The sequence below is a fragment of the Anguilla anguilla genome, chromosome 8 (assembly GCF_013347855.1).
Source record: "Anguilla anguilla isolate fAngAng1 chromosome 8, fAngAng1.pri, whole genome shotgun sequence".
Taxonomy (NCBI): Eukaryota; Metazoa; Chordata; class Actinopteri; order Anguilliformes; family Anguillidae; genus Anguilla; species Anguilla anguilla.
In genome coordinates this window covers 1,614,962-1,631,562 of record NC_049208.1, presented here as the reverse complement: position 1 = coordinate 1,631,562, position 16,601 = coordinate 1,614,962, and the positions used below count along the sequence as shown (strand labels likewise).

The following is a 16,601-nucleotide window of genomic DNA, read 5'->3' as shown; positions in this document are numbered from 1 at the left end:
GTACAGTTTGGAGTACAGTTAGTCTCCCATGCTGAATGTTTTCACAGTGTTGCTGGAAGGTTTTTTCAGTGTTGTTATGACATTGCCACTACATGGCAGCAACATTGTGAGAACTGTTTGTGTTAGCGGGGATGAACGTGTATGAAGGTGTCGACACCCGGCCATTAAAACTAAAGACAACGCAAATGGTAATGACGAGCGTTAAGATCTGTTTCAGCTCAAAATTATGGAACTTAAATCAGGAGATTTGCTGGAAGGAAACCCAGCCCCCCCCGCCCCCCCCCCCCCCCCCCCCCCCCCCCCCCCCCCCCCCCCCCCCGCCCCTTCCCCCACCAGGGCGTTTCAGGTCAAAAAAGACCAAAATTTAGGGAAGTGGACTCTGCTTCTGTTGGCAGCAGAAACTCCCGTGGATCGCCATGGCAAACACAAAAACAGACTACGCTGGGGTTGGAGGACGTGGACTTTGTAGTTTGCTTTGACTCTCACACGTGTAAAACTCGGAGACCCAAGGACACTGTCCCAACTGTCATATTTCGGTTCCCAAACGAAATTCCTGTAAAGTTTCAGTCAACATTCCCAACATGTAAATATTTCCATATTTCTGGGTATCCCTGCACCATTATTTACATGAAATGTTTTTCCAAGAACTTTTTTTCCAAGAAGTTTTCAATAAAGTTTTTTAAGATTGTTTGGGGGATATTCATATCATAACATTACATCACATCCACGCTGGAATCAAACCATGGTGTTCCCAAACCTTCTGGGAACTTTCTGTGTTTTAGTCAGGGTTTATGTCAGGGCTTAAATTTGGAAAGGAAGGACCCTTTCCCCTTTAGAATTTCATAAAAACAGCTCATTAGCAACGTGACAGTGTTCATTAGCCTAAATTATATTGCAAGTCTTTACTCCTGATAAGATTTTATTTTTCAAAAAAACTAATTCAAAACCTTGTTGAGAAGTGCTGATGTTTGTACCTCTCAGTCACCTACAGAGTAGTGTGGGCTTCCTTAAGTCATTTTCATATAATTATGCAGAAAACATGTGTTCAGTTCTGCATATTTAATACAGAATATAACCAATAGCTTCAAAGCTATGTAGGATGACAGCACTAGACATTGATCTCTACACATTTTAATGTCACAGGAAATGCACATTAAATACAAGGCAAAACTCACACGTGAAGTTGAAAAAGCTAAATCACTGTGTAAAAACATAATCTCATGCATACTGTACCCAGAGTGACACCCATTGGCCCTTCCAAACAGGACCACTATTATTAACATAATTACATATATTACATTATAAAATACACAATATTACAGTATGATATTGAATATTGAACAAGGGATGAAGCTGGTTTATATAATCACAATCATGTCATTAACTGGCCTTTCAATGAGTTCTTAAGCACTACACAGACTGTAACCTTAACCCCAACATCATCAGCCATTGGTAACAATACTGGCATTTCAATGTATTTGTTTGGCCTGATAACACTTACTGAATAGACTGTATTTAATGGGCAAATAGGAAAATTAGAGCTTGGTCTCTTAGAGTGGGTGATTGGGCCAGAACTCAAGTGACTGGTTCGCTCCTAAAGAAAAGGGGCGTGGCCTCTCATAGCAGGTCCTCGTGGCAGGGCTCAGGGATTGGTTGCCTCCAGAAACAGAACGAACTGAATTCTGGGAAAGTGAGGGCTGAGGTCTGCTCCTTATTGGCCAAGGGGAACACGTGTTCCACCAGCTCACTCAGCCTGCTGTACCTGAGAGAGAGGTGCACAGGACTGGGTCAAATAATTATTAATACACACACACACACACACAGTACACAGTACACACACACACACTGTACACACACGCACACACACACATACACACACACACACAGTACACAGTACACACACACACACACTGTACACACACGCACACACACACACACACACACACACACACACACACACACACACACGTAGGTCAGGTTAGTAAGAAGCTGGCTCTACTCACGATGACTTGTTGCCCCTGCTCTGCTCCTGTGTGAGCTCCCCCTTTGGGTTCACGGTGAAAATGCGACACACCGGCACTCCCACCTGCCTGTACGCAAAGGCATCCTGCACAGAGAGAGAGCGAGAGAGAGAGACATTAACACTGCACTGAGAGAGAGAGGGGGAGAGAGACATTAACACTGCACTGAGAGAGAGGGGGAGAGAGACATTAACACTGCACTGAGAGAGAGGGGGAGAGAGACATTAACACTGCACTGAGAGAGAGGGGGAGAGAGACATTAACACTGCACTGACAGAGAGAGAGAGACATTAACACTGCACTGAGAGAGAGAGGGGGAGAGAGAGAGAGAGAGAGAGACATTAACACTGCACTGAGAGAGAGAGCAAGAGAGAGAGAGAAAGAGACATTAACACTGCACTGAGAGAGAGGGGGAGAGAGACATTAACACTGCACTGAGAGAGAAAGAGACATTAACACTGCACTGAGAGAGAGAGAGGGGGAGAGAGAGAGAGACATTAACACTGCACTGAGAGAGAGAGGGGGAGAGAGACATTAACACTGCACTGAGAGAGAGAGGGGGGAGAGAGAGAGAGAGACATTAACACTGCACTGAGAGAGAGAGGGAGAGAGAGAGAGAGAGAGACATTAACACTGCACTGAGAGAGAGAGCAAGAGAGAGAGAAAGAGAGTGGGGGAGGGAGAGAGAGAGCGGAGTACTCTACACTTGCAGCGCAGTTTCTTGCTGCCTGCCACAGTCTGAGGGACAGTGAGTGATGGAATACAACCACAACACCACACCTATTTACCTATACACAAACATTTACACACGCACACACACATACATGTGTATGAAAATACAGAAATACATCTGTTACTGTGTTACTGTTCTTATGTTATTATTTTTATTTATTGTTATTGCAACTTTCTACCCTGAGCAAAACCTGACTCAGAGGGGGGAGCTCATTTGATGCGAGCTGGCTCTGCGTAAACAGGAAAATGACTGTACAGAAAAATCAATGACGTGCTGTACAGTCACTGAAGCTGGATTATGTTGTTTGGGAGGAAAGATGAGCTGTAAAGCTGGAATGCTGGAAGGCTGAAGGCTGTAAGGCTGTAAGGCTGTAAGGGTGTAAGGGTGTAGGGCTGTAAGGCTGTAAGGCTGTAAGGCTGTAAGGGTGTAAGGGTGTACGGCTGTAAGGCTGTAAGGGTGTAAGGCTGTAAGGCTGTAAGGCTGTAAGGGTGTAAGGGTGTAAGGGTGTAAGGGTGTAAGGGGGTAAGTGTGTAAGGGTGTAAGGGTGTAAGGGGGTAAGTGTGTAAGGGTGTAAGGGTGTAAGGGGGTAAGTGTGTAAGGGTGTAAGAGTGTAAGGGGGTAAGTGTGTAAGGGTGTAAGAGTGTAAGGGGGTAAGTGTGTAAGGGTGTAAGGGTGTAAGGCTGTAAGGGGGTAAGTGTGTAAGGGTGTAAGGGGGTAAGTGTGTAAGGGTGTAAGGGTGTAAGGGGGTAAGTGTGTAAGGGTGTAAGGCTGTAAGGCTGTAAGGCTGTAAGGGTGTAAGGGTGTAAGGGGGTAAGGCTGTAAGGGTGTAAGGGGGTAAGTGTGTAAGGGTGTAAGGCTGTAAGGCTGGAAGGCTGTAAGGCTGTAAGGGTGTAGGGCTGTAAGGCTGGAAGGGTGTAAGGGTGTAAGGGGGTAAGTGTGTAAGGGTGTAAGGGGGTAAGTGTGTAAGGGTGTAAGGCTGTAAGGCTGTAAGTGTGTAGGGCTGTAAGGCTGGAAGGGTGTAAGGGTGTGAGGCTGTAAGGGTAGCAGGCTGTAAGGGTGTAAGTGTGGAAAGGTGTAAGGGTGTAAGGGTGTAAGGGTGTAAGTGTGTAAGGGTAGCAGGCGCTTACATTGGGCCGGTTTCCGAAAGCAGCGTAGAACGGCCGGGCGTTCGGGTGGAACAGGTTCCTGATGTCCGTCAGGCACTCGATCTTGAAAATCTCCGGCTTCTTCTCGATCACCTCCCTGAGAGAGAGAGAGCGGACAGGCACAGACACTCAGACTCGCTCGCCCTCCATGCGGAGGAAATCCCAGAGGGACGTAGCGTCTGTCTTTTTTTGGGCGGTTTCCTGTCAGTCAGGAGCCGGGTCTGGCCTTGGACACACGACGCGTGGCCTCTTCGGCCAGACAGTGATCTAAGGCTTAGAAATAGCATCATAACATGACGTAACCTGATGATGAGAACAGGCCATTCAGCCCAACAACGCTCCCCATTTTACCAACTAAACTGGACCTCCTGCTCTGATTACCTACAGACTAAATACCTGTACAGTCTCTCTCCCAGAGCTGTTACCCTCCTGAATTCTATCTAGCCCCCCCTGTGCCCCCCTCCCTCCACAAGTCACCATTATGGACTCATGCGCTGGTACTTATAATGATGATGAATTGAGAGGCGATATAGCTGGATGTGTTTGCATGTTGAAGCAGAGGATTTTGGGAGTACAGGAAGCAGCAGGTTGAGCAGAGCATTTTGGGAGTGCAGCAAGCAGCAGGTTAAAGCAGAGCATTCTGGGAGTGCAGGCAGCAGCATGTTAGAGCAAAGAATTCTGGGAGTGCAGAGAGCAGCAGGTTAGAGCAGAGCATTCTGGGAGTGTAGGCAGCAGCGGGTTACAGCAGAGCATTCTGGGAGTGTAGGCAGCACGCGTACCTGTGGAAGGCGGAGAAGAGGCTGCTGGGAGACAGGATGAGGGGCCCTTGAGGCAGGATGGCCTCGCCGTCCCTCACCCACTGCAGGTACCTGCGCGTCATGTTCGCCATGCCGATGGCTCGAGCTGAGCAGTACAGGAACCTGTACCTGTTCCTACAGACACAGGAAGTATAACCTGTACCTGTTCCTACAGACACAGGAAGTAGAACCTGTACCTGTTCCTACAGACACAGGAAGTGGAACCTATACCTGTTCCTACAGACACAGGAAGTGGAACCTATACCTGTTCCTACAGACACAGGAAGTGGAACCTATACCTGTTCCTGCAGACACAGGAAGTAGAACCTATACCTGTTCCTGCAGACACAGGAAGTAGAACCTATACCTGTTCCTGCAGACACAGGAAGTAGAACCTATACCTGTTCCTGTAGACACAGGAAGTGTCATTCCTGCAGAAACAGATGCACACAGAGATGCAGCTGAGATCAGACATGGTGTGTGTGTGCGTGCGTGCGTGCGTGCAGGTGTGTGTGCGTGCGTGTGCGTGCGTGCGTGTGTGCGTGTGTGTCTGTGTGTGTGTGTCACCCCATGTGAGTAATCACTACTGGCACACGCCAGAGCTCTCCAGAGACCCGACTCCTTCCTGTCTCCCCTGTCGGCGTCTCTGTGACTACTTCCTGTCCTGCAGAAACCTTCACCACAGACCTGCATGTTCCTCTGGTGTTATTCAATCTGACGGGAGCAGAGAATCGCACAGGGACACAAAATTGTGTGTGTATGTCTGTGTGTCTGTGTGTTGAGTGTGTGTGTGTGTGCATTGTGTGTGTGTTTGTACGTCGCTTTGGATAAAAGCTTCTGCTAAATCAATGTAATGTGAGTGTGTTTTTAAGTGTGTGTGGTGTGCTGTGTGTGTATGTGTGTGCGTGTGAGTAAGTGTGTGTGGTATGTGTGTGTGTGTGTGTATGACTCACTGGTCTATGGAATGGTAGAGCTGTGCAATGCCCTTGTGGGTCCAGTCCTTGCCAAGCTGGGGAAGGATCTGCCCAAAGACGTCTGACCTGAAACACACACACACACACACACACACACACACACACACACACACACACAGGTGCGCGCACACACACACACACACACACACACAACAAGAGAGAGAGTACTGAGTATACTGTACTTGGAATATATCTATTCCTAATGTTAAATCTGTATTTTTAGCGTGCATCCAAATAGTCTGTTACTTCATGCAGTAAGATAATGTGTCCAATGCTGCCCCCTGCTGTTTGTTTGTGGTTCCTGTATGGAACACCATGAGAGTAAAAGTTACAACAGCCATTACTACTGATGTGCAGATCGTGTCTGTAAATAACGGTTGGGCATTTGCTGCTTAATTACTCTGATTAGCTCCCTGGTCACATCAAAGAATTGTTCCCTTGTTTGCTGTGGTTTTATTTTTATCATTACAGAAAAATCAAACTGTTTTCAAACTGAAACGACCTCATTTATTAAAATAAGCTCAGATAAGAATAAGCCTACACTGTGTAACACATCACAGACACGTGTATGTACTGTTATATTATTATTATTATTATTATTATTATTATTATTATTTGTAGCAGTAGTAGTAGTGGTAGCAGCAGCATTAGTATTAGCATTTTAATTACCATTAGCATTACTATAAGTATTAGTATTAGCATTGGTATTAGCATTAGTACTATGAGTATTAGTATTAGCTGTAGCATTATTACTTTGAGTATTATTCTTAGCATTAGCATTAACATTAGTACTATGAGTTTTAGCATTAGCATTAGTCTTAGTTTTAGCATTAGCATTAGTATTAGCATTAGTCGTAGCATAGTATCATATTGCTCTCAGAACTGAAGCCCACCTGGTGATGGTGCCGTCGATGTCGGAGATGATGACCTTGTCGTCCCAGTTCCACAGGTAGATGGTGCCCTCACAGCGACAGGTGCCCTGGTACTGCGAGGTGATGCTGTAGATGACGCTGTTAGGCCCCTCCCTCAGGTTCAGACTGGCCTATGAGGACAGAGAGCGGGGTGAGGTCGCAGTCTGGAGGGAAGCGTTGAGGACAGGTTCCACCAACGCGTGCGTCCCACACACAGAAGCACATTCTTCCGAGTGACATACGATGTGCGACTAAAAAAAGTGCTGAGGAAAAAGCTCAGGTAAAAAGCAGAGTTGATGAGTCAGCGCTGTCACAACCACAGGCCGTAGGTTCCATTTCTGCTTCGGCGGGAGACGCACTGCTGGCCCACCCTAGCCTTGCATAGAGACACCTCAAATCTCACAAGCATACTAGCGAGTCTAGCGATTAATTCACATGAAAACACTGGGGCGTGGCACGTCTCCCTGTCTCGCTACGAACCTGCTCATATGGTCAAACCAATGGGAGGAGTGCTTACATAGACCGAATATGTATCAGGGAATAGTTAGGAGAGTTAGGAGGCAGTGCAGATATGTTTGCGGTTGTTATATTAACACTGAGTGTTAGGTGTAGCATAAGCAGGGGCTGTTTACCCCATTATAAATGGCCAGAGCTCAGGGTTAGCCAAGCGCCTAGGCACTGCGCAAACAGGATTCATTCGGCTTATGGCTGAAGACAAACAGTGTCGTGCTCTAGCTGTCCTGGGGAGCTCTTTCCACCACGGGAGTAGCGTAGAGAAGAGTTTTGAGAAGAGTCTCAGACTCCAGTCCAGGAGGGCTGTATTCCGTGCCAGTTTTTTGTGATTTCCTTTCGAGCAGCAGCCAGTTTGGGGCTCGGAAACAAGGTCCGCAGACTCCTTAACCAATCAGTGACTTAAATTAAGCGCTTAAGAGCAGGAACGCATCAGACGCACAACAGCCCTCCAGGATTGGAGCTGGCAACCCCTGCTCTGCGGGAAGGGGACAGTGCCGCTAAGAGAGGCCGATGTTTGGGGCTCACTATCTGGTCTGAGGAGAGGCGCAGGGTCTTCTTATATGAGTGGGCGTGGCCAGCGGGCTCCGTCTGCACGTGCTCAGATCGAACGGCTGCTCCGCCCATCTCAGATTCCCCATCGCTGGACGACTCTCCTCCAATCGTTATCCTGGAAGGACAGAGGATAGCTAATAATCGGGTCCCCTTCTGATGACACGTCACGCTCTTAGATACGCCGGTCCCCTTGTTATGACACGGGATCCCAAGATCCACTACATCTCTCCAGGTTCACTGGACAGCATAATGATAAAAACTATATAATATTCAGTGACTCTTCACACTAAAGCAAAGCCCAAGACAATGCTGGGAGATGTGGGCGTGGCTATGTACTCACTGTAGGGTGGGGCTTTTGAGGGAGGGGGCGGGGCTATGTACTCACTGTAGGGTGGGGCTTTTGAGGGAGGGGGCGGGGCTATGTACTCACTGTAGGGTGGGGCTTTTGAGGGAGGGGGCGGGACTATGTACTCACTGTAGGGCGGGGCTTTTGAGGGAGGGGGCGGGGCTATGTACTCACTGTAGGGCAGGGCTTTTTTGGGAGGGGGCGGGGCTATGTACTCACTGTAGGGCGGGGTTTTTGAGGGAGGGGCGGGGCTATGTACTCACTGTAGGGCGGGGCTTTTGAGGGAGGGGGCGGGGCTATCTCCAGTTTGTGGCTCAGGCATCTTTGGTTTGGCCGCTGGCTGTGCGCACAGAGTAGGAAAGAAAAAAAGAGATGAAACAGGATGACTGGGGAATGAAGAAACTACCCCGTGTACAACAGAGACCGTTTCAACATGACCTGTACTAGCAAGATCATCAACCACTCAGCTGGAACAGAAACAATCCTGTGCTACCTTTCACCACAGAGAATATCTCGCAACTAGCTCTAATAACAACACTATCCCACACTGAGCTCTAATAACAACACTATCCCACACTGAGCTCTAATAACAACACTATTCCACACTGAGTTATAACAGAGGGAGTGTTTCACACAGAACGAACCTTCTCTGTGGTGTCGTCCGCAGTCTTGCGCCAGAACCACCAGCCGTTGGACTTCTTTGACATCTTCTCTTTGACCCAGGCCTCCTCTGTTTTCTGAGGAAGGTGGAGCAACAGGGTCAGCCGTCCATGAACGATGAGGTCAGAGGGCAAAGGTCACTGTTAAAGGTCAGTTTCAGAGGGAAGCTCTACTGTACCTCGGGTAAGGTCTGCTGGAACACCCCTAAACTCAGTATCTGGGGTGCAGCTAACGCCCAGCTGTAGTATCTGTAAAACGTAGATGTGTTTTAGGAACTGATAAGAGTTTTATGTCTTAAAGCATAAATAAAAATGAATTTGTGAGGAGCTTTAAAACCATCTCAGCTCACCTGTCAGCAATTCTCACCACTAAATTCGGGTCGTCGATGAGAGCCGGGTTTTCAGAAAATTCTTGATATGTGATCATGTGCTTCATAAAGCTTTCTGTAGAAATGAATCAAAATGTCACTGTCATTACCATCCTCACAATCATCATCACCATCACCATCATTATCATCATCATCATCACAATCACAATCATCATCATTGAGATGTGAGTGTGTGTTCCCAATGAGACCTGTAAAAATGTGTGTACTGACTCAGCTCTACACTCACCTTTAGCGGTGTGTGTGTGTGTTATCTGTAAGAGCAGTACTCACCTTTAGAGATGTGTGTGTTATCTGCAAGAGCAGTACTCTCCTTTAGAGATGTGTGTTTTATCTGTAAGATGTCTGTGTTATCTGTAAGAGCAGTACTCACCTTTAAAGGTGTGTGTGTTATCTGTAAGATGTATGTGTTATCTGTAAGAGCAGTACTCACCTTTAGAGATGTGTGTGTGTTATCCGTAAGATGTGTGTGTTATCTGTAAGAGCAGTACTCACCTTTAGAGATGTGTATTTTATCTGTAAGATGTATGTGTTATCTGTAAGAGCAGTACTCACCTTTAAAGGTGTGTGTGTTATCTGTAAGAGCAGTACTCTCCTTTAGAGATGTGTGTTATCTGTAAGATGTGTATGTTATCTGTAAGAGCAGTACTCACCTTTAGATATGTGTGTTATCTGTAAGATGTGTATGTTATCTGTAAGAGCAGTAATCACCTTTAGAGATGTGTGTTATCTGTAAGATGTGTGTGTTATCTGTAAGAGCAGTAATCACCTTTAGAGATGTGTGTGTCCTGGTCCAGCCCGCCGCAGAGGGACAGAGTGACGTTGGGAAGGTCACACTCCGCTCCACTGTCAGCGCTGCTCACAGACTGGGGGGAGATGTTCCAGTGAGTCGCGTCCAGCCAGGTCAGCAGGCTCTGGTGCTGATCCCTGTCTGAGAGAACCACAGAGTCACTGAGTCAGGAGCTGGCTCACACCCACACAGCTCTGCACAGGGTCACTGCATCAGGAGCTAGCTCACACCCACACAGCTCTGCACAGGGTCACTGCGTCAGGAGCTGGCTCACACCCACACAGCTCTGCACAGGGTCACTGCGTCAGGGAGAGCCACAAAGTCACTGCGTCAGGAGCTAGCTCACATAGAGCATATAAAATAAATATTAAGTAAGCTGAATAAAATGCCTTTGAATGATCAAGAAATCAGCTACATTTAAGGCAGAGCTGAGGGTTACTTGTGAAGTCCTATCGACAGCATTGAGAGTCCATATAAAATAAATAAACGCATTAAAGGCAATCAGACCCGACAGAGGCCTACCTGAGGATTCTCTGCATGAGGAAAGGGTTCGAGGGAGGGGCTCTGTCTCATCCAGGGCAGGGCCCATGGCTGGCATGGGGGGAGCAGGGGGGGCCACTGTGGGGTCAGGGGGGGCCTGAGGAGCCAGGGGGACGTGCGCTTTGGGCTTCACGATGGCGCATGGGGGGGCAGACTCCTCCTCCTCCCCTTCTGAACACGTCACCATGGCGTCCGAACTGAGGATGACGTGGAAGTGTGTTTCCTCCGAGGGCTCGGACTGGTCTTTTACTGCAGCCTGCGGGGAGAGCAGTGTGTGTGTGAGCGTGTGTGTGTGTGTGTGTGTGTGTGTGTGTGAGCATGTGTGTGTGTGTGTGTGTGTGAGTGTGGTCTTTTACTGCAGCCTGCGGGGAGAACAGTGTGTGTGTGAGCGTGTGTGTGTGTGTGTGTGTGTGTGTGTGAGACTGGTCCTTTACTGCAGCCTGTGGGGAGAGCAGTGTGTGTGTGAGTGTGTGTGTGTGTGTGTGTGCATGTGAGAGAGAGACTGGTCTTTTATTGCAGCCTGCGGGGAGAGCAGTGTGTGTGTGAGTGTGTGTGTGTGAGCATGTGTGTGTGTGTGTGTGTGTGTGAGTGTGTGTGAATGTTCAGCCATGCCACAGCCCTTACCGCGGTGCATTCTGGGAGCTCGTCCCATGTCCACTGCAGGTAAGACTCCGCCCACAACGCACTGTCAGCAGGCTCTTCCCCCAGCTCCACATCATCTTTTACAGAGACCGGCGAGTGTGTTGGACTGAGGGGAAAACACACACACGCACACACAGACGCGCACACAAACACACACACAAGCACATGCACACACAAACACAAGCACACGCACATGTACACACACACACACAGACACACACACACACGCAAAAACACATATGCATTAAAACAAAAACATCGGCATGCCCACACAAATGTACAGTCACACAAATACGTATACACACTTGTTGTTTCTTATGTGAGATGATAGTAAACTGTATAAAATAAAGGTCCCCAATTTCTTTCTGAGGTCAGGAATGTCTTAGATCATAATCACAGAGTGTATCTACTCAATGCTAATGACAGTATACTGTATGTAACACAACTCTCACAGACAGAGAAACTGATTCACGAGTCCACTGACAGAATGATTCTGTAACAGTTATTCAAAGAAATAGAAAGAGCTTCACCTTTCCCAATCGGGGAAAAGGAGGGAGCGTCTGCGTTCTGTGTCCGGCACTGCAGGAACTGTAGCTTTCCTAGGGATCATGGGATATGTAGTTAATCACCTGCCATTGATAATGAAAAGATGCATCTGAGACCACTGACGTTTTTCCTCACCCAGGGATTTCAAACTCCAATCCTGGCGGGTCACAGTGTCCGCTGGTTTTCAGTGTAAGTACTGAAGTGTTTAATTTAAATCACTGACAGGCTAAATGGTTTTCTTTAATATCAGTTGAATTCTAAGCCACATATTTATTGTCATTATATTTGTCTGTGATTGTTTGTGATCCTGACCCCTTGGGTGTTAGTAAAGTATGTCTACATCTTAATTGCTTACAGTCTGAAAGATTAGACACAGGTAAGATCTCTTCATCGTCACCTGGAGCTGTGTTCCACGCACTCCTCGTCCGAGCTCAGATCCATTTCAAACATCTCCTCTCCCTCGACGTTGGACACATCTTCATCATCCTCTTCCTCTTCCTCCGCATCAGTAGGGGGCGTCTGATCGCCATCTCCACCCACTCTGGTCTTCCTCCTCCTCCTCAGTCTCCTCTTCCTCACCGCCATCACCTCCTCAACGCTGGAGGGGCTGTCCTCCTCCGTGCCCTCGCCGACCTGGTTCTGGTTCTGGATGCACTCTGGTCCAGGCACTGTGTCTTTCCAGTCCTGGATCCAGGACAGCTGATCCTCTGATGGGATGGGCGAGGTGGCCAGGTATGCTGGAACAATCTTTATAAACCAAAACAGAAAACAAAACGGACATTCAGCCACAGTAACAAAAAACTCCTGTTAGTGCTGCCCAGAGGTGGAACCTCCAGGGTTCAGAAAGGAAAAGTCCTGCCAGGTGTTTCTTCCACCCATGATCTCAGCCAAGCTGATTTCACTAATTAGTTCTGCCTCCTGGCTGAAGATTGGAAAACCGATGGCCCATTATTAGTGTTCAAATTGAAAGTATGTTCCTTAGTGTTTTAATCAGTGGCCCACCACTGGCTGTTTGTTTGAAGTGCTGGTCTGCCATTGGCTGTTTGTTTAAAATGCTGATTTACCATTGGTTGTTTGTTTGAAGTTCTGGTCTACCATTAGCTGTTAGTTTGAAGTTCTGGTCTACCATTAGCTGTTAGTTTGAAGTTCTGTCCTACCATTGGCTGTTAGTTTAAATTGCTGGTTTGCCACTATGGTAAATGGTGAATGGACTGCATTTATATAGCGCATTTATCCAAAGCACTTTAGAATTGATACCTCTCATTCACCCATTCTCACACACACACACTCACACGCCAATGGTGAAAGGCTGCCATGCAAGGTACCAGTCAACTCGTTGGGAGCAATTAGGGGGTTAGGTGTCTTGCTCAAGGACACTTCGATCGAACCGGGCGGGGGATCGAACCGGCAACCCTCCGACTGCCAGACTCCTCTTACCTCCTGGGCTATTTTCCCCCCGGCTGTTTGTTGCCATTGCTCAGGGTGTTTACTGTGCTAGCACACGGGCGAGCACTCACATTCTCCTGCTCGGTCTCCTGAACAAAGAAGGCCTCTCCGTTGTCCCCCAACTTCATGTGCAGGTGCACTGGAGCCCCGTTCACCTCGATATCGACCTGCAGGGCACAGAGAGGGGCTGTTAACGAGGCCAGGGGTCCCCAAAATGAGCCCGTGACCCCCATCGTGAGCGAATGCATTTTCTGTGAACAACTGCACGTGCACTGTCAACAGTGCCATGTTTAACGTGACAGTTGTCAATGTTGACTGAGATGCGATCCCTGCTGACCTCATGACCTTTGACCTTTAACAAGACATTGGAATGTGCTTTGGATGAAAACAGGGCTTGTGACCAGAACATTCTCTTATGCTGTTCTGGACTGTTGACAGCAGTCTTTACCATATACAGCACCAAAAGAACATCAAACATAGCGTTGTACCAAAGTTCAGTTTCAGAAGACACAGAGTGCCTGCACATTTTTGCAGGGTTGTTTTTGTGTGTTTTTAACGAAACAACAGATGGTAAGAACCTCAAGGGACCCTCACACAACTCAGTGGATGTCTCTGCCCCTGGGTCCACTTGGTCCCGCCCCCTCATGATGTCAGAGTTCCCACTACTGATGTCCCCCACCCACTGCTTTCTCTTTGAGACCTGTCTGTAACCTCTCCCCACCCTGCTCTGCCCCATTATGATGTCACAGCACTGTACCCTTTGCCCCATTATGACACCACAGCACAGTCCTCCCCTCTGTCTCATTGTGACATGACAGCACTGTCGCACTTTGCCCCATTATGACATCACAGCACGGTCCCCTCCTCGCCCCATTATGACATCACAGCACTGTCCCCTCCTCGCCCCATTATGACATCACAGCACTGTCCCCTCCTCGCCCCATTATGACATCACAGCACTGTCCCCTCCTCGCCCCATTATGACATCACAGCACTGTCCCCACCCACCACTTTCTCTCGGGAGCGCAGCACGCCCAGCTTGCCGAAGCGCACGTGGAACGGGGAGCAGTGGAAGGTTCCGTCGGGCTGCCGGACCACCACCACGTCGATGCACCCCGAGAGCGTGGCCTGGTTAATGCCCTTATACAGGTCCCGCACCGTCCCCAGGACCTGGCCTGCCAGCTGGCCCACGTAGGTCATGGTGTCCACCTGCAGGGGGAGCCACAGAGAGCACTCTAAAATGTTTCACAAACATATTTAACAACCACATTACAAACCCATTTAACAATCACATTACAAACACATTTAACAACCATATTACAAATCCATTTAACAATCACATTACAAATCCATTTTACAACCACATTACAAACCCATTTTACAATCACATTACAAACCTGTCCCGCTTTGAAAGGGAAAGCACTTTTCATGTCTGACCATTTTTCATGCACTTTCTAAAACTGAAGGCATTACCAGCCTGAATGCTTTTTACAACACAACTGCCCTACAGGCCAAGGGTCCCACCCTGGCCGATAATCTCCCTGCAGTTCAAACATCTCCACACCAGGTGGCGACACCTGGTACTATTTCAGATCATTTTGTCCCCAGTCAGACGTTGAGGTTTTTCTCACCAGTAAGATTAGGTCATTTTGAGCTGTTGTGTTATGGCTATTTTGAATGGCCCATTGCCTGCGATTTCTCAATAAAATGACCGATCCAACGCACTTTTGTATAAATATTTTTAAAAGCAGTACTGGACCTGTACAGACTGGAATTACTCACACTTAAACGCTCTTTGTAATAAAACAATCATTAAAACTGTTTTCCCATTATTAATATACTGTAATACACAATGAACTCAATTATTTTTCTGCTCGTGATTTTGCACAGTATGATTTTAAAAGGCTGAATTTCTGTTTGAGTTTCACATTAATCAGCTAGAGCCTACCTGCTGTCTCTCTTCCAGAGTCCACACAAACAGCAAACATCACTGTCTAAGGAGGACATACACATGCTACTCATCTGTTACTCACCTGTTATACACCTACACACACCTGCTACACACCTACAGTACACACACCTGTTCCAAACCTGCTACACACCCATAATACAACTACACATACGTGTAACACACCTACACAGTACACACACCTGTTCCAAACCTGCTGCACACCTGTTATACACCTACACACAGTCATTACACACCTACACAAATCTATTCCAGACCTGGTCTACACCTACACTCTCCTGTTACAGACCTGCTACACAGTCGTTACAGACCACCACACATCTATTTCAGGCCTGCTAAACGCCTGTTACACAACCACACACACACACCTGTACCAGCAAAACCTGCTCCACACACACTGCAGCTCCACACTTATACACACACACACACCTTCCCCACCTTCTCTGAACCGTCTCTCACACAGACCCAGACCTCTCCCGCACCTCTCCCCAAATTCTCCCAGACCTCACACAGACCTCTCCTGGACCTCTCCCCAAATTCTCCCAGACCTCACACAGACCTCTCCTGGACCTCTCCCCGAATTCTCCCAGACCTCTCCCCGAATTCTCCCAGACCTCTTCCGGACCTCGCACAGACCTCTCCCCAAATTCTCCCGGACTCACCAGGCTCCAGGAGGACTTGACGGAGGAGGAGTCGTCGGGGCCGCTGCTGTCCTCCTCGTTGAGGTTGCCAGGGCGACCAGCGGGCGCTGATCTGAGTCCGGTTGCCCTGGCGCCCACCTCGGGCACGGAGGAGACCTTCCTGAGCCCCGCCGACCGCTGCATCTCCGGCACGGAGCGCACCGACCTCAGATCAGCCAACCGCCGCATCGCAGGGCCGGAGGCTGCCGGTTTGAATCCCGCCGCTTTCTCCATCTGGGTCGTGTGGCAGGAGCGCTCCGCTCGGCACTGAGGGACAGCTTCACTCCCGACAGCTTCACTCCCGTCGCGTCTCTCCAGCGCCAGGCGCACAATCCCCTCCTGGCCTCCCCGTGTTACTTTGACCCCGCGTTACGCAAACAAACCCGGAGCGTGAGACCTCTTCCCGGCTCGTTGTCCCTTACGCAACCTCGACCTGCACCCGCCCCGCTCTGCCTCAGACACAAGCCAGCCCTGCGGTAGCACTGTGAGGACGAGGACGAGTGGCATCACAGCGACAGCCAATAGGAAGAGTGACATCACCGTGACAGCCAATAGAATGAATGACATCAGTGCGATAGCCAATAGGACAAGTAGCTTCACAGCGACAGCCAATAGGAAGAGTGCCATCATTGTGACAGCCAATAGAACGAGTGCCATCGCTGCAACAGCCAATAGGACGAGTGGCATCACCACGAGAGCCAATAGGATGCTTTCATTTGCAATGGTATAATTGAAACAAATTTTAATGTAGGGTTCATTCTTCAGAGTCACGCAGCACTGAACTGAGCATTTATACCACACTATTAATTTGCTTTACACCTGGATTTTTGGGTCAGAAACGGCCACTGATTTTAATGTGGAAATAAACCCCAGGAGACCGTGATTTGCAGCTAATTAGCTAATTGAGTAATTGGGTAATTGGTGGCAAAAGATGAACAGATACAGTCCTCC

At 48.4% G+C, this 16,601-nt stretch overlaps 1 protein-coding gene across 2 annotated transcripts; it reads right to left on the bottom strand.

The window, feature by feature from the left end:
- Positions 1-1,115: 1,115 nt before the first annotated feature.
- LOC118233049 (phosphatidate phosphatase LPIN2-like) lies at positions 1,116-15,949 on the bottom strand. Of its 2 annotated transcripts, XM_035428371.1 has the most exons (19): positions 15,633-15,949; positions 14,010-14,210; positions 13,073-13,168; positions 11,953-12,302; positions 11,540-11,608; positions 10,992-11,115; positions 10,350-10,623; positions 9,807-9,968; positions 9,002-9,095; positions 8,831-8,900; positions 8,637-8,729; positions 8,256-8,332; positions 7,620-7,761; positions 6,564-6,712; positions 5,650-5,736; positions 4,679-4,831; positions 3,882-3,996; positions 2,004-2,107; positions 1,116-1,762 (listed from the first exon to the last, which is right to left on the bottom strand). In XM_035428371.1, exons 1-19 carry the CDS (start codon positions 15,882-15,884, stop codon positions 1,618-1,620), a joined length of 2,757 nt encoding a protein of 918 aa, XP_035284262.1. In that variant the 5' UTR covers positions 15,885-15,949; the 3' UTR covers positions 1,116-1,617. The 2 variants fall into 2 exon arrangements, with proteins under 2 accessions (XP_035284262.1, XP_035284263.1); XM_035428372.1 differs by lacking the exons at positions 1,116-1,762; positions 2,004-2,107; positions 3,882-3,996; positions 4,679-4,831 and adding an exon at positions 4,859-4,899.
- Between the last annotated feature and the right edge of the window lie 652 nt (positions 15,950-16,601).

Coding starts and splice junctions, on each gene's coding strand:
- LOC118233049 (XM_035428371.1), bottom strand. CDS start 15,884: ATGGAGAAAGCGGCGGGATTCAAACCGGCAGCCTCCGGCCCTGCGATG. Junction 13,169..14,009: donor TGCGCTCCCGAGAGAAAGTG/GTGGGTGGGGAC, acceptor TGTGCCCTGCAG/GTCGATATCGAGGTGAACGG. Junction 4,832..5,649: donor CTCTACCATTCCATAGACCA/GTGAGTCATACA, acceptor CTGTGTCTGTAG/GAACAGGTACAGGTTCCTGT.